Below are 21,012 nucleotides of genomic sequence, written 5' to 3' on the forward strand. Positions count from 1 at the left end.
CTTAACGCCCCGCCCCATTGGTCCCTCTGAGGACTAAGGAGCTTGGATGGGAGGAATCCAAACTACTGTCTAACTATACTAAATTCACCCCACTTTTCTTTTCTTTTCTTTTTTTCTTTCTTTTTTTTTTTTTTTTGCGGCCATTAAACCTCCCAGAGTGAGTTTAGCCTTCCCAAACCATTTTTCTATCCCCAGGGCCTAGCATAGATTTTGCACAGAATAGGCACTGGTAGATACTTAAGAGGGACATTCCTGAGGGTGTCACCGGTTGGCCTGCAGTGTGTGAAGCCGTTGTCCCCTAGGACCTTTGTATGTTTTCAGGATCAGGCAGGAAAGAAGCCACTCTTCCCAGCTATAGATGAATCTGAGTCTGAGCCAGAAACGCAGAAACGAGCCAACTAGACAGTCCTGGCCTCACTCTGAGTATCCCGTCCCTTCACACCTCTGCATCTCCGCGTTTCTCGCGCGGGCCCCGTCGGGACTTGTAGTCGCGTAGCCCCGCAGCCTACATGAACTAAACTACAATGACCAGCGTGCCCCGCGCCCCGCGCCCCCTCTCTTTCAGCCTCCGGTACTTGCGAGGCTCAGCTGACCTGCTGACTGAAAACCGATATGGCGGCCACTCTGGGCAGCGGAGAACGCTGGACCCAAGGTACCAGGTTCCGGACTGGAGGGTGGGACAAGGCAGCATTCCGGAGAGATCAGGGATGTAGGCTCCTCGGATCTTAAGGCCGAGATCCTGGACCAGATGGAGGTTTGTGGAAAGATGCTAAGCCTGGGAAGGGCTCGGGTTGCGGTGGAGGACGGCCCAGGGCAGCGGCCGGGAACGCTGGTCCCTGCTGAGGCTGTAGCTCAGAGCTCAGTCATTGGCTACTAGTTGCCTCAGAGCCCCCAGCTCCGCCCCGGCCATGCCCCATCCAGAGCCCCCGGCTGTCCGGCCAGTCTTGACCTCCTGTGATTCGAGGGCGCTTAGGATGCTGAGTTCCGTAGCATACCTGCCCTTTATGGATAACTCCTTCACGTTAGGCCACCCGACTCTCTAGTCTCGGTTTGATCTCGTTCCTCAAGGCTTACACCAGGGCCAGTAGGCAGTCTGTCCTTTTCCATCCTACGGTCCGGCAGAAAGTTTTGATCCCGATACCTATCATCTGTCCTGCGCTATGCTGATTCTGCAGGGGGAATTTGACAGACGCGGGTCCCTGAGCTCACAGAACTGTCAGTCCACTGAGAGAGTTTTACCGGTTAACAGCCTTTTACAAAACACAGCCAGTAAGTTCCTGGGTTACCGCAGCAAGGTTGGGGGTTTGGGCTACACACTGACAAGGTACCCAACACAGCCTGGATGTCAAAAGAAGCTTCGTTTTCTCCAAACATTACATATAAAGATATGAAGGATGCCTTAAAGGAAAAGTGTCAAGGATCTTAAGTAGGAGAGAAAGATGTTTTTAAAGCTTTTTTGGGTTTGCTGACAAGATATGAGTGCCCTGTCCCTCACTGGCTTGCCCTGTACATTTTGTAGGCTTCAGGACTTACTGAATCATCTTGCACTAAACTATAACCTTTGTGTGGTAGGAACTGGTCTGACCCATACAGCCCCTGATATGTCTAGCCCAGTGTCTCGGTTCATATTAGTTCTACAGATGTTCGTTTCACTTTTTAAAAAGATTTATTTTATTTTTAACTATGTGTAAGTGGGGGAAGAAATATGTCCCTGGGAGTTAAGGCGCCCTTTGAAGCCAGAGGCATCAAATCCACCTGGAACTGGAATTACAAGAGGTTTGAGCTGCCATGTGGGTGCTGGAAACCAAACTCAGGCTCTCTGCAAGAGCAGCCTAAACTCTTAACTGCTGAGCCATCTCTCGAGCCCGACAAATGCCAGTTTAAGAGAATTAAATGACTCCATTCTTTCTTGTTTGTTGTGTTGTGGTTTTTATTTGTTTTTGAGACAGAGTCTGTCCATGCTTCAAATTTTAAGGGTAGGAGCCTTTGCAAGCAAAGTATTCTTTTATGAGCGATGTCACCTCTGGCCATGCAGCACAAAGAAATAGGCCTCTCTCCACACTGCTCTAAAGGCAAGGTCTTGGGTAGAACTGCCTCACAAGCCCTTCTTCTGTATCTCAGTTAAGAGCATTTGTTGAACGAGCACTGTCAGTATGGTGAAAATTTAGGGCTTTGTGCTTCTGGCATTTAAGTTTCTTCCTCGGGTGCATCCTGTATTCTCTGTGAAGTATCCCAGGCAAGATGTTTGTTGGAGTTTTTTTTTTTTTTTTTTTTTTTTTTTTTTGTTTTTCGAGACAGGGTTTCTCTGTGGCTGTGGAGCCTGTCCTGGAACTAGCTCTGTAGACCAGGCTGGTCTCGAACTCACAGAGATCCGCCTGCCTCTGCCTCCCGAGTGCTGGGATTAAAGGCGTGCGCCACCATCGCCCGGCTTTTGTTGGAGTTTTGAATGGAAGTTTTGAAGTCTCCATGATGTCTGTAGTCATCTAAAGACACTTCTCCACCCTTCCTTCTCCACCCTTCCTTCTCCACCCTTCCTTCTCCACCCTTCCTTCTCCACCCTTCCTTCTCCACCCTTCCTTCTCCACCCTTCCTTCTCCACCCTTCCTTCTCCACCCTTCCTTCTCCACCCTTCCTTCTCCACCCTTCCTTCTCCACCCTTCTCCACCCTTCCTTCTCCACCCTTCTCCACCCTTCCTTCTCTACCCTTCCTTCCTTCTCCACCCTTCCTTCTCCACCCATCCTTCTCCACCCTTCCTTCTCCACCCATCCTTCTCCACCCTTCCTTCTCCACCCTTCTCCACCCTTCCTTCTCCACCCTTCCTTCTCCACCCTTCCTTCTCCACCCTTCCTTCTCCACCCTTCCTTCTCCACCCTTCCTTCTCCACCCTTCTCCACCCTTCTCCACCCTTCCTTCTCCACCCTTCTCCACCCTTCCTTCTCCACCCTTCCTTCTCCACCCTTCCTTCTCCACCCTTCCTTCTCCACCCTTCCTTCTCCACCCTTCCTTCTCCACCCTTCTCCACCCTTCTCCACATTTCTCCACCCTTCTCCACCTTTCTCCACCCTTCTCCACCCTTCTCCACCCTTCTCCACCCTTCTTCACCCTTCTCCACCTTTCCTTGTCCACACTTCTCCACCCTTCTCCACCCTTCTCCACCCTTCTTCACCCTTCTCCACCTTTCCTTGTCCACACTTCTCCACCCTTCTCCACACTTCTTTGCTCTTATCTGCAAGCTGCCTCCCAGAGAGCGGGGGCAAGCAGCAAAATTACAGAGCCAGGCGTAGTTGCGCATGGTTGTAATTCCAACCTAAGAGAAGCCGAGGCAGAAGATTCCTGAATTTGAGGCCAGCCATAGTGAAACCTTGTCTCAAAAAGTAAACAAAAGTCTAAGTTAGTTTGAACTGGAGGTTGATTCGGCTGTTGGCTTGCAGCTTACATTGATGCAATTAGAAGAAACAAATACCCAGAAGACAGACGACCTGGCAGTCATGATCCCTGTGGTTGCTGTAACTGCATGAAGGCACAAAAGGAATCGAAGCCTGAGAATGAGAGGACTCAGCCCCGGCAGGGAGAGGGGAGCTCCACTTACACCGAGGAACAGCTACTTGGGGTCCAAAGGTAAGCCTGCAGGACAGTGGTTCTCAACCTTCCTGATGCTGTGATCCTTTAATACAGTTCCTCATGTGTTGAACCCAACCACAACATTATTTTGTGGCTACCTCATCGCTGTAATTTTGCTACTGTTATGAACATAATGTAACTAGCTGGATACGCAGGATATCTGATATGAGACTCCATGAGAGGGTCGTTCGAGCCCCAAAGGGGTAGAGACCCGCAGGTTGGAACTGCTGTTGTTGGGTTAAATAAAGAATTTTATAGAAAGTGCTTAGAAGAATGTCTGTCTCAGGAGGGGCTATGCAATGACTGACCTGTGTCATCACCATTTTCCTTATATTTATGTATTACTTTATGTGCGTAGATGTTTGCCCTGCACGTATGTCTGTGCACCATGTGTGTACAGTGCCCTCGGAGGCTCAGGACTTTGGACACTAGAACAGGAGTTACAGGTAGACAGTTTTGAGCCTCTGTGTGGGTGTTGGGAATCAAACCCGGGGCCTTCAGAAGAACAGCCAGTGCTCTTAACCACTGATTCATCTCTCCAGCCCCCGTGATTGTATTATTGAAAGACACTAGCTTCTTGACTTTAAATGAAAGACTGGGTAAGAATGGAGTGTTAGAATATACTGTGAGTTGTGTGATATGCTTTAGGAGAAGCCGGGAAAACAAAGTAAGAAAGCAAGGGCTGGGAATGTAGAATGTAGCTCAGTAGTAGAGAGCTTTGTCTCGCAGGCAGGAGGCCCGAGGTTTGATCTCCGGTACATTAAAATAAAAAAGATGTCTTTTAGCCAGGTGTGGTGATCCAGGTTTGTGATAGCAGCTACTTAGGAGACAGAGAGCAGAGTGTTCGCAGGGTTATGGCCAGTCTATGACAACGTGAGTTCAAGGCCATCCAGGGCAATTAGGGAGAGCCGGTGTCAAAATAAGAAAGTGCAGAGTGGACTGGGGATACAGTTCACTGGTGGAGTGCCTGCCTAGCACTGCAGGACCCTGGGTCCAGTCCCAGAATCACAAAACAGACAACAAAGAAACTAGAGGGTAGGCCTGGTGACATAAGCCTGTTGTCACAGAGCTTAAGTGAGGTGGGAATATCTGGGGTTTGAGACCAAAACAACAAAACCCTACATAAGAAGGATAAAGAAAAAATACAAGAACAGATATAAATGAAATAGAAAATAGGAAAACAGCCGGGCGATGGTGGCGCACGCCTTTAATCCCAGCACTCGGGAGGCAGAGGCAGGTGGATCTCTGTGAGTTCGAGACCAGCCTGGTCTACAGAGCTAGTTCCAGGACAGGCTCCAAAGCCACAGAGAAACCCTGTCTCGAAAAACCAAAAAAAAAAAAAAAAAAAAAAAGGAAAACAATAGAGAAAAACCAATAAAGTCATAAATTAAATCTTTAAAATGTCAACAAAACTGATGAACTTTTAACTATACTGTCCAGGGAGAAAAACAATACTCACTCAAATGACTAAAATCAGGAATGAGGCATGCTTGGTTGTACAAACCTGTAATCCCAGCACTCTGGAGCAGGAGGAATAGACAACTCCAGGGTAGCCAGAGTTACACAGAGACTTGTCTGCCCCTCAACACACAGACATACACAAAATCAGGACTGAAAAGAGAGGACAGCACTACCCTTTTTTTATTATTAATTTTATTTTTATGCCTCTGTGTGGGTGTGTGTACATGGCGCAGATACGTGCAGAGACCTGAAGAGGGCGTCAGATCCCCTGGAGTTGGAGTTATAGGTAGCTGTGAGCCACCTGATATGTGTACTGGGAATGCGAGTTTGAGGCCAGCTGGTCTGCATAGCAAGTTTCAGGCCTGAAAGAGCTATATAGTGAGAGACCCTCCCTCGCTGTTATTTGTTTGAGACAGGGTTTTTCTATATGCTGGGACTAAAGGCATGCACCTCTATGCCCTAGGAGACAGGTTTTCTCTGTTTAGCCTGGTCGTCCTGGAACTCACTCTGTAGACCAGGAGGTTGGCCTCAAACTCAGATTCACCTGCTTCTGCCTCCTGAGTGCTGGGAATAAAGTTATGTGCTACCACGGCCTGGTAAACCTGGGAAACTCTGTCCAAAAAGGGAAAAAATAGAAAAAAAATTAAAGAAGAGAAGGAAAGAGAGGAAAATCACATGGAGATGGAAGGGACCCAGAATGATTTTTGAAAAAGAACAAAGTTGGATAAGTAATGCTTTAAATTTTAAACTTACTTCAAGACTAACGATGAAGACCATCTGACAGATGTGAGGATGAACATGGATCTCAGTGGGATCGGCTGAGAGTCCAGAATAACCCTCATGTTTATGGGCCCTTGAGTCTCATTGTTTGATGTGTTTATATAAAGTTTCACTCTGTAGACAGACTGGTTCCAAGACAGACTCCCAGTAAGTGTCCTGCCTCAGCCTATCAAATGCTTGCAATGCCAGGTGGCATGAGCCACCAAGCCTAGCTCTGACCCGTCATTTGTTGATAAGGTGCCCAGACATTTTAATGGAGGAAAGAATAGTCCTCAGCAAAGGTTTAGACAACTGAATATTCATATGAAAAGGATAAACCTGGACCCCAGTTTCATGAGCACAGAAAATCAATTCAAGGCAGGTGTGGATCTCTCTGAGTTTCAGGACAGCTAGGGCTACACAGTGAGACCCTGTTTCAGAAAGAGATGAAAGGATGAGAGAAAGAAAATGTAATTTTAAAAATAAGGCAAAGAGTGGGAAGGAAAAGACCTGCTGTCGATCTCTGGTTTTGATACATGCCCATAGGAAGTCCTTCTCCACTACACGGAGAGGTGGGGCTGAGCCTGGACTACATGAGAGTCTATCTGAAGGAAAAAAAGACCAAGCATTGTGTGAATGCTTTTAATCCCAGCACTTGAGAGAGACAGACACAATTAGATCTTTATGAGTTGGGGGACAGACTGGTCTACATAGAAAGTTCCAAGACAGCCAGAACTACATGAGAAAATCCTGTCTCAAAACAAAACGAAACCCCTCCACATGTCCCTGAAGGGAAAACGACTTACACAATTTTGAAAGATAGCCATAAGGGCAGATGTGAGAACACACACCTATAATCTCAATGTGTGGGGAATGGAAACAGGAGAATTAAGACCTCAAAACCTGTGATGTCTGCACCGCCTGGAACCAAGGTTGGGCAAGGGCCTGGGGATTAAAGAACACACAGAGGCACGGGCCACTTTTGAAGCAAGAATGCCAATTTTATTATGTTCCCAGGCAGCTTATATAGTGCTCTCCTTGACTAATGGTCACACCCTAGCTCTCTGGATTTTTCACTGCAAGCCCACCAGAAACCACTTCCTTGTTATCAGGAACTCCCGAGGGTTCCCTAGCTGCAAGCATAGGAAAACAAGTTGTTTACTCCGGCAGGCAAGGGGTCATAGAAAGTTCAGAGTCTGAGGGTCTGCAGCTCCCAACAAAAACCAGCCTTAGCTACATAGTGACCTCGAGGCTAGCCTGGGCTGCTTGAGATGCTGTCTTAAGACATGTACTCATAAAAGCTGCCATAGAAAGCTTTCCCCAGCCGGGCGATGGTGGCGCACGCCTTTAATCCCAGCACTCGGGAGGCAGAGGCAGGCAGATCTCTGTGAGTTCGAGACCAGCCTGGTCTACAAGAGCTAGTTCCAGGACAGGCTCCAAAACCACAGAGAAACCCTGTCTCGAAAAACCAAAAAAAAAAAAAGAAAACAAAATACAAAATAAGATAGCTAGCTAATTCTTCTAGCTTTGCTGTTCTTTGATTAATTTTCAGGATCTTAGCCTGAACTTTGGCATAGAGGCTAACATGCTTCTTCTGCCCACTTATATGACTATAAGAGGGATAGAGGAGTAGACCCAAGGGGCTGTGTGAAGGTCTGGATAGGATGATTTGAATGTTTATATTTTGTTGGGTTTGTTTTGGAGTTCACAGGTTGGAGGGATGAATTGTTTGGCTACTAGTTATACAAATAGAGCCTCTGTAGATATACACATTTTTAATTTTTTTCTTTTAAGAATCAAGAAGTGCAGAAATTACTATGAAATTCTGGGAGTTTCTCGCAATGCCAGTGATGAAGAACTTAAGAAAGCTTACAGGAAGCTCGCCCTGAAGTTTCATCCTGACAAGAACTGCGCTCCTGGAGCAACAGACGCCTTCAAAGGTTTGGCCTTGAGCCCATGTCCATCTGCCCTTGTATTAGTGGTGATAGCAAATTTGTTTGTTTTTAAATCTTTTATTGTATTTATTTATCTTAGCAGGGGCATATGCATGGAAGTCAGAGAACAACTTTTGAGAACCAGTTCTCTCTTTCCATTCCATGGGTCCCAGGAATTAAGCTCAAGCCCCTTTTACGCTCTGTCTTAGAGTTTCTATTGATGTGAAGAGATACTACAGTGTGTGCACGCGCGCACACGTGCACACACACACACACACACACACACACGCAGACAGCTTTTTGCTGTTTATCTTTGGAGCCTGTCCTGGAACTTGCTCTGTAGACCAGGATGGCCCCAAACTCACAGAGATCTGCCAGCTTCTGCATGTAAAGGCATGTACCACCACTGCCCGGCTGACCACGGCAACTCTTATAAAGGGGAACATTCAATTGAGGTGGCTTGGTTACAGTTTTAGAGGTTCAGTCCATTATCATCATAGCAGGGAGCTTGGCGGTGTGCAAGAGATGTGGTGCTGGCTACATCTTGATCAAACTGTAACAGGAAGTGAACTGAGACACTGGGCAGTATCTTGAGGACATATGAGACTTTAAAGCTGCCTCCACAGTGACACACTTCCTCCAGTAAGACCACACCTACTCCAATAAGGCTACATCTCCTAATAGTGCCACTTCCTTTGGGGGCCATTTTCTTGCAAACCGCCACATTCCACTGGCCCCCAAAGGTTTGTAACCATATCATAATGCAAAAATGCATTTAGTCTAACTTCAAAAGTTCCCATAGTCTATATCAATCTCAAACTTATTTAAAAGTCTAAAGTCTCTTCTGAGATTCATACAATCTCTTAACTCTGTTTCCCTGTAGAATCAAAATTAAAAAACAGATCACATACTTCCAACATAAAATGGCACAGGATATACATTACCACTCCAAAACATAGGGAAGGGAGCATACCGAGGAAATACTGGACCAAAGCAAGACCAAAAACCAGCTGGACAAACTCCAAACTTCATCTCCATGTCTGATGTCAACCCTCTTCAGATCTCCAACTCCTTTCAGTTTTGTTGATTGCAGCACACTTCTTTCTCTTGGGCTGGTTCCTCATCCCGTTAGCTCTCCTCAGCAGGTGTCCCAAGGCTCTGGCACCTCCAGCATCTTGGGGTCTCCAGGGCAATCCAGTCTTCACCTTCACAGCTTCACACAATGGCCTCTCTAGGCCTCCATTCAGGGCCACCCCTGACACATGCCTGGCCTCAGTTGCTTTCCTTAGTTTCAGAGGCAAATCCCATAACTCCTTTCTTCTATCCTTAACCGTAAAGCCTAAACCACGTGGCTGAAGCTTCTAAGTTCTGCTTCTTGCTGGAACATGGTCCCTTTGTTCAATTACATCTTCACCAGATTTCTGTTTTTGATTTTTACCTTTACTGCCTAAGCTGTCCTCAAACTTGCCCTAAAATTCAGAGATCCACCTGCCTCTGCCTCCCAAGTGCTGGGATTAAAGGTATGCACTATCATGCCCAACTTGATACATTCTTAATAGTGATTATTAACACAGTTCTTTCCTGCCTTCATCTACTTAGATTGATCTCTATCTGTCTGTCTATCTATATACACTTTTTTTTTAAGGAAAAAAGTTTTGTTTTTTTAATAACATCTTTTGTAGGGTGGAGAGTTGGCTCAGCAATTAAGAGCACTTTTTGTTCTTGCAAGAGGACCTGGGCTTTATTCACAGCACCTACAATGTGGCTCACAACCATCTATAACTCAAGTCCCGAGAGATCCAATGCCCTCTTCTGACCTCAGAGGGAATCAGATATGCATATACATACACGCAGGCAAAACACTCATACACATAAAATAATAAATAAACCTTAAACCATTTCTAGGGCCTGGAATTCAGTGGTTAATATCGCTTGCTACTCTTGCAGAGAACAGCAGTCTGTTTCTGAGAACCTCCCAGGTTGCTTACAATAGCCTGGAACTCCAGTTCTAGGAGATCTGCCGGAGTCCAGCTCCAGATGAGGGCAGGGTCTGAAGTGGGTGCGTGCAAGGGCGGAGATGGAGAAATCAGACACAGGACACTTCATAGTGTTGTTTCATGGGAGATGGACAGAGAGGAAGCATATCTCAGGGTGGCTTGATCTACTCTGACAATCTGCATCTCTCATAGACTTTATTTAGACTCCAAATCATTTCCTCATAGACTTTAATCATTGATTACAAAGTCTTGTCATGCTGCATACTTATTCTAAAGTCTTCCTTGATTATATAAGCATATCAAAATAAAAGAAACAAAATGAGCAAACAGTAAATTTCATGAGAACTAAAATCTAACGTGATAAAATCAATCATTTTAACTCAATTACATTAATTTTGTAATCAAAAATCTTCTTCTGTTCCTGCTAGTTCTTTGTTTTTGAGGCAGAACATGAAAACCTAATGATTCAGTTATAGTTTGTCAGCTTCTAAAATTTCCCTGAGTTTTTCTTCTTTAGTGATTTTTTTTTCCAAATCCTATGTCTCATACTTACTAATACCACTTAAGTAATAGGTTCTATAGAAAACTCAGTTTCTAGCAGAAGCAGGCGGATCTCTGTGAGTTCAAGGCCAGCCTGGTCTACAAGAGCTAGTTCCAGGACAGGCTCCAAAGCTGCAGAGAAACCCTGTCTCAAAAAAACAAAACAAAAAAAATTGTGTGTGTGGGGTGCCTGGTGAGATGGCTCAGAGGTTAAGAGCACTGGCTGTTCTTCCAGAGGCCTTGGGATTTAATTCTCAGCACCACATGGATGGCAGCTCACAACTGCCTGCAGCTCTAGTTCTAGGGGATCTGGCATCCTCACACAGACATACATGCAGGCAAAACACCAATGCACATAAAACAAAAATAAATAAATAAACAACATAAATATCATAGGAAGAAGAAGCAGTAATGCAGTTAGTTATTATACAGACAAAACATGAAACCCCAGCGGAACCACGTTGGTCATGGAAAGTAAAAAGAGAACCTTGAGGTCCTCGATGAAGGACAGCAAAGGGGGCTACAACAGAAGCACGGGTGGATTTAGTGATGAATCCAGGTTTGTACAACAGGCTTTATGGGTAGCAGCAAGAGGCAGAATAAATGCTTTTGTAAAGGACATTTACAGAGAGAGGAGGGCTAGGAGTTGGAGCAGGCCAACCAGGGGTGCACCAAGCAGTAAAAGTTTGAGGGAATAAGGATTGAGGGTCATAAATAACTTTTTGTCTGTTAGATTCAAAATATGTTTTATAATCAAAACTAGGGTTATTAAGGAGGCATTAAAAGGATAATAATGTACAGTTAATAGCAAAAGTTAGTAGCAAAGCCACAAGAAAACCATTTAGGAAAAGTTTCTCTAGAGGCAATATGTGTCCGTCATTACCCAGTGTTGAAGGGTCAGGACAAGCAAGGTTCCAGAAGGCAATGGCAAAAGAGTAGTCTCATATTTACTATCCTTAAGGGCAGGAAGCATAATTTATAGAGTCCAAAGATTTCTATTATATACATATTTGTTATCAGAGGTAGTAGTTACTCCACCAGGGAAATCAGCAACCAAAGTATGTTGGGTAACCCAAAACCAACCAGTAAATGGGGAATCAGAATTGGTGTAAAAACAAATGGGCGCTGGGCAGTGGTGGCGCACGCCTTTAATCCCAGAACTCAGGAGGCAGAGGCAGGCGGATCTCTGTGAGTTCGAGGCCAGCCTGGTCTAAATAGAGCTACTGCCAGGACAGGCTCCAAAACTACAGAAAAACCCTGTCTCGAAAAACCAAAAAAAAAAAAAAAAAAAAGAATTGCAACGAAGGGCGACTAGGCAAACGATGTAAAATCATTTGTCTGTGAGAGTGACAGGTAGACAAGAGACCATTTGCTGTAATACACCCATAGGTTTATGAGCAGTAGGCAATGTTATTAGATCCCATGGTTCATCAAGTTTTATGCTTTGTAATTGCTGTTTAGTAATAGCCTGTTCCACAATTGTCAGTGCCCTTTTTGCTTCATCAGTTAAGGAACAAGGAGACAAGGATGTCAAATAAAGGCTTAAGTTCTTCAGTGGTTAACTTTTTTTTTTTTTTTGAGACAAGGTTTCTCTGTAGTTTTGGAGCCTGTCCTGGAACTAGCTCTATAGACCAGGTGGGCTTCGAATTCACAGGTCCTCTTTGAGTTTTATTAGGACTCAGCTTATATGTCCTTTCTGACCATGGAAAAACAAGGCCCCTCATTCCCTAGTTGGGAAGTGGGGCTACCTCTGAGGAACTGAGTAGTTGTTTTACCTTGGAGGGTGGCAGCAGCAATAGCTATGCCCTGAGCAAAAGAGGGGGTGAAATCAACACAATCCTTCAGATAATCTGAAATAGTTCCCAGTCTTCTGACAGATTTTTACCAATGGCTTTTGCAGGCAGTATTAACATTCTCATAGGCCAGTTGTTTGATAATTACTTCTGAAGCCTGCTCCTGAGGTGTCTGGTCATAGCATCAGTGAGCCGAGAGATAAATGACTCATAAGGCTCAATCCCCGTTTTTGTTTTATATTAGCCACCTCCTGGGAAGAAAGAGTAGAAGTAGGCAGATTTCTCCAAGCAGCAATAACCAAATCAGACATCAAAAGCGAACCTTTCTGGGTATGTTTAGCTGTTACCTGGGATCAGTCCATTGGCCCACTCCCAACAGCATAGAAAGATCTAGATCCTCTTCTCTTTTTGATGCCAGCTTCCTTTTTGGCTTCTTCCTCGTATTCCTCCTTTCATGATAAGAAATGTCCTGGTAGGCACACTTTAGCCAGTTGATGCCAATCATTAGGAATCACCCAATAAGTACCAAAGTTCTTCAAAAGTGCGGTAACATCAGGTGACGTGGCCCATAGCTGGCAACTGCCTCCTGTAGTTCTTTAACAAGCTCATAAGGCAGTGGTTCTCAGTAAGGTTCATCATTTCTATCCTCTTTGTCCCCATAAATAAGAGGGGAGAATCTTAAAAGAGGTGCCAGAAAGCTTGAGTCCTGAGCTTTGATGTTTGGTCTCTTTTTTTTCTAAGAGGAGGAGCAGATGACTTATCATAAGGGGAGGCCAATCTTTATCATGATCTCGCAGCTTCTTCTAAATCCTGGGCATCATGAGGATCTGAGGGCTCCTAAGGAGCATCCTCAGGATCAGATTCTTCTGAGTCATTATTTAACAGATCAATTAAATCTCCATGTTTTAGTGCAGGAGGCTTAGAAGGAGATTTTATGTTAACAAGAGAAATTCTTTCAGAAACGTTGTCGGGGAGATCTGTCCCTTCTTCTGCAGACAGGGCTTGTTTAATAAAAGAAATGCTTGAATAGGCATCTCTTTAGGGCCATGCTTAGTGTACCAACATCTTACATCTTTTCCAACTTCTTTTTCAAACATCTAAGTTGGTGGATGCAAGAGCAGCAACAGAGAAATCAGACACAGGACACCCCTTAGTTTTGTTTCACGGAAGATGGACAGAGAGGAAGCACATCTCTGGATGGCTTGACCTACTCTGACAACCTGCACCTCTCATGGGCTTTAATTAATTAATTAATTTATTTATTTATTTGTGTTTTTTCAGAAAAAAAAACCAACAACAACAGGGTTTCTCTGTGTAGCGAGTCCTGGAACTCACTCTATAGAGTAGGCTGGCCTCGAACTCACAGAGATCCTCCTGCCTCTGCCTCCCGAGTGCTGGGATTAAAGGCGTGCGCCACCACTGCCCAGTCATCATAGACTTTATTTAGAGTCAAAATCATTTCCCCATAGACTTTAACATTGATTACAAAGTCTTTTTCATGCTACATACTTTTTCTAAAGTCTTCCTTGATTACGTAAACATATCAAAGTATAAAAACAGAACAGTGAATTTAATGAGAACTGAAAACTAACATTATGATAAAATCAATTCTTTTAACTCAACTTTTTTTAATTGGTGTTGTAAAAGTCTGTGGTTACAAAACTTAGAACAAAGATGTCTCTATTTGTTTGGCTAAGTTCATAGATCAGAACTTATTTCCTCCTACCTGTTATATCAAGCTTCTACTGTATTATTTATTAATCTACTGTAATGTGAATAGCTGATCTTTCTACTGAAATCTAATTTCTTGCTCCCTTGTTTAGATTCTTTCTTTCTTTTTTTTTTTTTTGGATTTTTTGAGACAGGGTTTCTCTGTAGCTTTTGGAACCTGTCGTGGCACTAGCTCTTGTAGACCAGACTGGCCTCAAACTCACAGAGATCCGCCTGCCTCTGCCTCCCGAGTGCTGGGATTAAAGGCGTGCGCCACCACCGCCTGGCTAGATTCTTTCTTTTATATCTACTGTAAGACCGCCATCCTTTCCCTTGACCTCTGAAGTACCATGCTCTTCGCTTTATTCCTCCTATAGTCAGAGAAGTCCTGATCTGTGAGTCTCCTCAGGAAGCCAGGCAGTTCACTGAGCCAGATGTTTCTCTTTGTGTCTCTGTCATAAACCCTTGTTTTCAGCATGGTTTCTATCTTTATCACAATCCTGCAATGAGCAGAAGAACATCAAGCCTCCTAAAACTGCTTGCTTTGCTCAGGAGGGCACCAGACCTGTCATTAATATCATAATCACAATCTTTTCCTGCCCATGCTAGTTTCGTGTTTCTGAGACAGAACATGAACACCCAATGATTCAGTTATAGTTTGTCAGCTTCTAAAATTTCCCTGAGTTTTTCTTCTTTAATGATTTTTTTCCAAATCCTGTCTCATACTTACTAATACCACCTAAGTAGTAGATTCTATAGAAGACTCAATATCTTGCCTAACTAATTCTCCTAGGGAACCATCATAAATTTTATTCTTACTAAGTCAGCTTTTATAAGAATTGTTACATTATCCCAGTTCTAGCCTTAAGTGAGGGGCTCTTCACAGCAGTGAAGTCAAACACCAAGCATTTCAAAGACACAGGCAAGAGTTGTGTAGGAAATCCCACCAGGGCTGTGAAGGGTCAGTCCAAGTCGTCCGAGCACTGGAGCTTTGTCAAGCAGCTCCTATAAGACGCGTGGCATCGCCAGAGACCTAGTGTCCTCTCCTGGCCTTTGCAGCTGCTCACTTATACATACACATACATTTTAAAACTTGTTTTTAAGATGACCTTCTAGATAACGAGTGAATGAATCAAGTTGGCATGTCCTGTGACACTTCGAGGTCGGGAACTGCTTTCACATGGCTTCCAGGAGCGCTTCAAACTTCTGTGACCAGGGAACTCCTTGTTCATGTTACATGTTATTGGCATGCTTGTTTTCTTCACCATACAGTGAGGCAGTGGTGGCACATGTCTTTAATCCCAGCAAAGGCAGAGGCAGGCAAATCTCTGTGAGTTCAAGGCCAGCTTGGTTTACAGAGTGAGTTCCAGCACAGCTAGAGCTGTTACACAGAGAAACCCTTTCTCGAAAAACAAACTAACAGACAAACAGAATACTGATCTAAAATCCTCAAGAAAATCAGTATAATAATGTTTATATAGAGACAGCTGAATACCAACCAGCTTTGTCTCCTGCTTGGATTGCTTGCTGTGCTAGGGATTGAAGCCAGTGGCGATAGCGGTGACCTAAATCTCTCTAGCCCTTGATGGAGAGTTACAATGTAATAAAATACTAAGAATTAATCAATCGAGAAGCCCACCCTGCTGCCCCTGGTGTGTGCAGAGGACAGACAGTCCAGGAAGCACAGAGACAGCACCGCAGCCCAGCACACAGCTGAGCACTTGGGAAGTGAGTGGGTGGTGGAGCAATGGGAGAAAAAGAAGCAAGCAGGCAGGTGGCAGAGAAATGGAGGGCGAGGAGTTTGTGTGCTGTGAAGCAAGGCGGAACTGGACTCCTGAAGGCGATTGCTGTTCTTGCTCCTTGGGAAAAGGTGAATTGCACTGCCCACCAATTGAGACAACAGCAAATTTCAAGGCTAGTGGACCTATGCCTTCTTCCTTTGAGAAAACTGATCACTGTATGAGTCAGTGACTCCCAGAGCCTCATCCTAGCCCAGGGAGAAGAGCAGTGCCTTCTTCCGGACTTGTCCTGCTGTTTCCTTCTCATCATTCTACCAGGCCCAGCTTCTATGTCTTTATTGTACTAAACCAAAACAAAACATAACCCCATAAACCTTTCTGTATGTTTGATATTTTGAAAAAGAAGAAAAAAAGATTTGAAAAAACTTGCAAGTCTTTTTTATTTGTGTGGATATGGGTATGTGGGTGTCTGAAGGCCAGAGGACAGCTTGTAAGAGTTGGTTCATCCCATGTGGTTCCATGTAGACCATGTGACTTCCAAAGATTTCACTCAGGCCATCAGGCCAAATGGCAAGTGCCTTTACTCACTAAACTGTCTTGTGGGCACCGCTGGAGAGATAGCTCAGTGTTAAGAGCTCTGGCTATTTTTTTTTTTTTTGAGACAGTGTTTTTCTGCTTAGCTAGTTTTAATGCAAACATTATTAGAGTTTTGTAGAAGAATCCTAACAAAGTACTCCTTCTGACTATTGACACCAGCAGACACCTGAATCTGTGTGTGGTGTGAGCGTAAGCATGTGTATGCCACAGCATGTACAAGGAGGGCAGAAGAGCCTCTACCTGCCTGTTTTGCTTTTCTGAGACTTGAGCCCAGGTTGTCCTCAAACTGGCCACGTAGCTAAGGGTGGCCTTGAGCACTTGGTCCTCCTCCATCTCAATGCTAGGATTACAGGTATAATGTTCCGCTCTTGCAGGTACATTTCTCAGATTCAGAAGACTGTTTCCTAGAGTGTGCTCAAGTGAGCCTCTGGTGAGCCTTTCAGGCTTTTGTTAGTTTGTTTTTGTGGTGTTTTGAGACAGGGTTTCTCTGTGTAGTTCTGAATGTCCTGGAACTCTCTCTGTAGACAAGGCTGGCCTTGAACTCAGAGATCCACCTGCCTCTGCAACCTGAGTGCTGGGATTAAAGATGTGCGCCACCACTGCCTGGCAGAACACCTTTATTTTAAAATCTGTTTCTGTTTGTGTGTGCTTATTTGTCTATGTGTACAGATGTCCACAGAGGCCTGAACAGGTGTCAAAACCCCAGAAACTAGAGTTACAGGCAGCTGTCGGTACCTATTGCAACGTTGAGAACTGAACCTGGCTTCTCTACAAGAACAGCAAGTGCTCTTGACCTCTGAGCCATCTCTCCAGCCCCCCAAATTCTATTTTTGAATAACAGGAACGTTAGGCATTCCTTCAACATTCTGACATTATTGGCAGCCTCGGGTAGGGGCAGGGCCCCAATGTCAGGACAGCTGGAATGACATGAGAACATTGGCTAGGGGTTAATGCTCACTTCAGTAACAGTTCCTAGTTGTTGGGTGCTAGTGTTGTTTCTGTTTTATCAAGATTATGAGCAATCTCTGGGGAAGTCCTTCAGGGAAACTTTGTAGGCCTAAGTACCTCTCTTTGGAGTTCTGTGCAGCGGTCTAGCACCCGCTCTGGGCCTCTTGCCACCGCTGCTGCACTGGTCACCCCCAGGCGCAGCCAAGGATGTGCTCATGTGCTGCTTCTTGTTGGTTGCAGCAATAGGAAATGCCTTTGCGGTCCTGAGCAATCCCGACAAGAGACTCCGCTATGATCAGTATGGAGATGAGCAGGTGACTTTCACTGCACCTCGAGCCAGATCTTACCATTATTACCGGGATTTCGAAGCTGACATCTCTCCAGAGGAACTATTCAATGTGTTCTTTGGAGGACATTTTCCTTCAGGTTGGTATTTTTTTTCTTTTAAGTTTTGCCCGCATGTGTGTCTATGCATCTTATGTGTGTCTGGTGCCTGCATGTATGTCTATGCGCCTTATGTGTGTCTGGTGCCCGCATGTATGTCTATGCACCTTCTGTGTGTCTGGTGCCCGTCCGTATGTATGTCTATGCACCTTATGTGTGTCTGGTGCCCGTATGTATGTCTGTGCACCTTATGTGTGTCTGGTGCCCGCATGTATGTCTATGCACCTTCTGTGTGTCTGGTGCCTGCATGTATGTCTATGCACCTTCTGTGTGTCTGGTACCCGCATGTATGTCTATGCGCCTTCTGTGTGTCTGGTACCCGCATGTATGTCTATGTGCCTTCTGTGTGTCTGGTGCCTGCATGTATGTCTGTGTACCCTATGTGTATCTGGTGACAAAGGTTAGAAGAGGACAACCCTGGAGCAAGAATCACTTTTTGTGAGTGGCTGTGGATGTTGGGTTCTCTGGAGGAGCAGCCAGTGCTCTTGACCACTGAGTCTTCTCTCCAGCCCAAGGTTATTATCCCTCCCCCTCTCCCCCATGACAGGATTTTTCTGTGTAGCTTTGGAGCCTGTCCTGGCACTATCTCTGTAGGCCAGGCTGGTCTCGAACTCACGAAGATCCATCTGCCTCTGTCTCCCGAGTGCTGAGATTAAAGGCATATGCCAGCTCACTTGAGGTTATTATCTTAAAATTAAAATTACTATGATTTTTTTTTTAAAGACAGAGTTTCTCTGTATAGCCCTGGCTGTCCTGGAACTCTATAGACCAGTCTGGCCTTGAACTCAGAGATCTGCCTGCATCTGCCTCCTGAGTGCTGGGATTAAAGGTGTGTGCTACCATACCAGGCTAAAATTATGATTCTTTCCACAATTTATTTATGGATCTCAGCAAATTCTTGTTTGAAGATCTGAATAGAAGAACATCCATGCTAGAGAAACAGCAAGAATTCGTAGTGAGCTGAGTGGAAGGTGACGAAGTCTCTAGCCTCCAGCTGTGCAGAATTTTGACCATATCATCTGATTTTCTTTTACTGTAGTCACCCACCTGAAAAATGGAGCTGATATTTCAGGACTGCTGGGAAATATTATATATATATATATATTTGAATATATATATATATATTAATATATATATATTCATATGATATAGAGACTGAACCCAAGGCAAAGTCTAAGTGCTCTGGCTGGTTTTGAACCCCTTGTGTACCCACAACAGCCTTGAACTTGCTGTCCTCTTATCTCAGCCTTTCCAGTGGCTGTGGTTGCAGACTGTACTGCTGTGCCTGGCTCAAGGGCTAGGCATGCCCATCAGGGTCAGGTAGTTACAGAGAGCTTACAGACTAAATACCTTTCATTAATGTCATCATCACAGAATTACAGTTACAAAGAAGTTAGACCTCCCCCAACACAAATGTTCTTTGAGAAAAGAGGGGACCAGGGAGAGGGAGAGACAAGATAAAATAAAGGAGAGAAGTGAATATGGCCTAAGTATGTGATATTCATGTATAAAAATTAATGCTGGGGCTAGTGAGATGACTCAGCAGGTAAAGGCACTTCCCACCGAGCCTGAAGGCGTGAGTTTATCTCTGGGTCGGACATGGTAGAAGGAGAGACACAGTTCCTGAACGTTGTCCTTTAGCCTCCATACATGTGATTTGTATGCATATACACACGTGCACATGTGGGAGTGCACACACATACAAACACAATCTAAAATAAATAAATGTAATATTTTCAAAAGTTCTGTCAGGCAGTGGGGTACATGACTTTAATCCCAGCATTTAGGAGTTAGAGGCAGGCAGATCTGTGTGAGTTCAAGGCCAGCCTGGTCTACAGAGTGAGTTCCAGGACAGCCAGAGCTACACAGAGAAACCCTGTCTCTCAAAACCAAAAAGAAAAACCAACCAAACTACAACAACAAACCCACCACCATCAGCAACAACAACAAAACAAAAACAAAATAATTATCTGGGGTTCAGTGGGTGAGGGTACTGGCTGCTCTTTAAGAGGACCTAGGCTGGAGCCCTGGTGCTCGAATGGTGACTCACAAACATTTGTGACTCCAGCTCCAAGGGACTGACTTCTGCAGACTTGCATGTGGTACACATGTATACAGATAGAAACACTTGAGCTCTGGAGGTTGGGGGGAGTCGAGGGGAGGGAATGGGAGGAGAGGAGAGAGAGAAAACTGTGGTGGGTATGTAAAATAAAAGATAAAAAAGGTTAAATAAAGCCCATAAATAAATATTTATTGTTCTTTTAAGACAAGGTCTCTCTATGTAGGCCTGGCTGTTCTGGAAAGCTCTGTAGTTCAGTTTGGCCTCAAGCTCACAGAGATCTACCTGCCTCTGCCTTGAGTGTGAGGATTAAAGATATGTGTAATCACACCCAGCAACATAAAATAAATATTTAAGCAAACAAAAACACATAAATTTGGAGCTGGAGAGATGGCTTAGTAGTAAGAGCACTTGCCCATGTAGAGGACCTGGGTTCAATTTCCAACACACACACACACACCTTACTCCCATCTGTAACTCCTTCTCCAGGTGCATCCTTGTGATGCCTTCTGGCCTCCGTGGGTACTGTGTACATATAGTGCACAGACATGCAAGCAGGCAAAACACCCTGTCTTAGCCAGTGTTCTGTTGCTATGAAGAGACATTGTGACCAAGGCAACTCTTATAAAAGTAGGTGTTTGGGGCTGGAGAGATGGCTCAGAGGTTAAGAGCATTGCCTGCTCTTCCAAAGGTCCTGAGTTCAATTCCCAGCAACCATATGGTGGCTCACAACCATCTGTAATGGTGTCTGGTGCCCTCTTCTGGCCTTCAGGCATACACACAGACAGAATATTGTATACATAATAAATAAATATTAAAAAAAAAGTAGGTGTTTAATTAGGGGCTTGCTTATAGTTTCAGAGGGCTAGTTTATTATCTTCATGATGGGAAGGCATGGCAATAGAGCAGTAGTGAGAACTCCGCAGCATGATCTACAGGCAGCAGTCAGGGGCAGGGAAACTGAGCCTGGCGTGGACTTTTGAAACCTCAAAGCCCAACCCCACTGACAGTCTCTTCCAACAGGACCACAGCTACTTCAGCAAGGCCACACCTCCTAATCCTTCCCAAATAGTTCCACTAACAGGGGACCAAACATTCAAATGCATAAACCTGTGGGATCCATTCTCATAAAAACACCACATGCCCATATACATAAAAATAAATCTTTTTAAAAAATCACAATGAGCCAGGAGGTGGTGGCACACACCTTTAATCCCAGCACTCAGGAGGCAGAGATAGGCAGATCTCTGTGAATCTGAGGCCAACCTGGTGTAGAGAGTGAGTTCCAGGACTGGCTCCAAAAAAAAAAAAAAAAAGAAAGAAAGAAAGAAAGAGAAAGAAGACAAAAAAAAAAAGATAGTAAGTTGAATTTTTGTGTTGTTAGGGATGCAGCCAGAACCTCCAGCATG

General features: G+C 44.7%; 1 protein-coding gene across 2 annotated transcripts in view; it reads left to right on the forward strand.

The window, feature by feature from the left end:
* Positions 1-568: 568 nt before the first annotated feature.
* LOC121453132 (dnaJ homolog subfamily C member 18) overlaps positions 569-21,012 on the forward strand; it is a 30,076-nt gene continuing 9,632 nt past the window's right edge. The window contains exons 1-4 of one of the 2 annotated variants that reach the window (XM_041659641.1): positions 569-652; positions 3,433-3,619; positions 7,637-7,782; positions 17,341-17,526. In XM_041659641.1, coding sequence (XP_041515575.1) covers positions 613-652; positions 3,433-3,619; positions 7,637-7,782; positions 17,341-17,526 — 559 coding nt within the window. In that variant the 5' untranslated portion in view covers positions 569-612. Of the gene's footprint in view, positions 755-3,432; positions 3,620-7,636; positions 7,783-17,340; positions 17,527-21,012 lie in introns of both variants that reach the window. The other variant, XM_041659643.1, reaches the window with a different exon arrangement.

Source organism: Microtus oregoni, unplaced genomic scaffold (assembly GCF_018167655.1).
Source record: "Microtus oregoni isolate MIOR12 unplaced genomic scaffold, Mior012 000011F_ref0000422, whole genome shotgun sequence".
Classification (NCBI taxonomy): Eukaryota; Metazoa; Chordata; class Mammalia; order Rodentia; family Cricetidae; genus Microtus; species Microtus oregoni.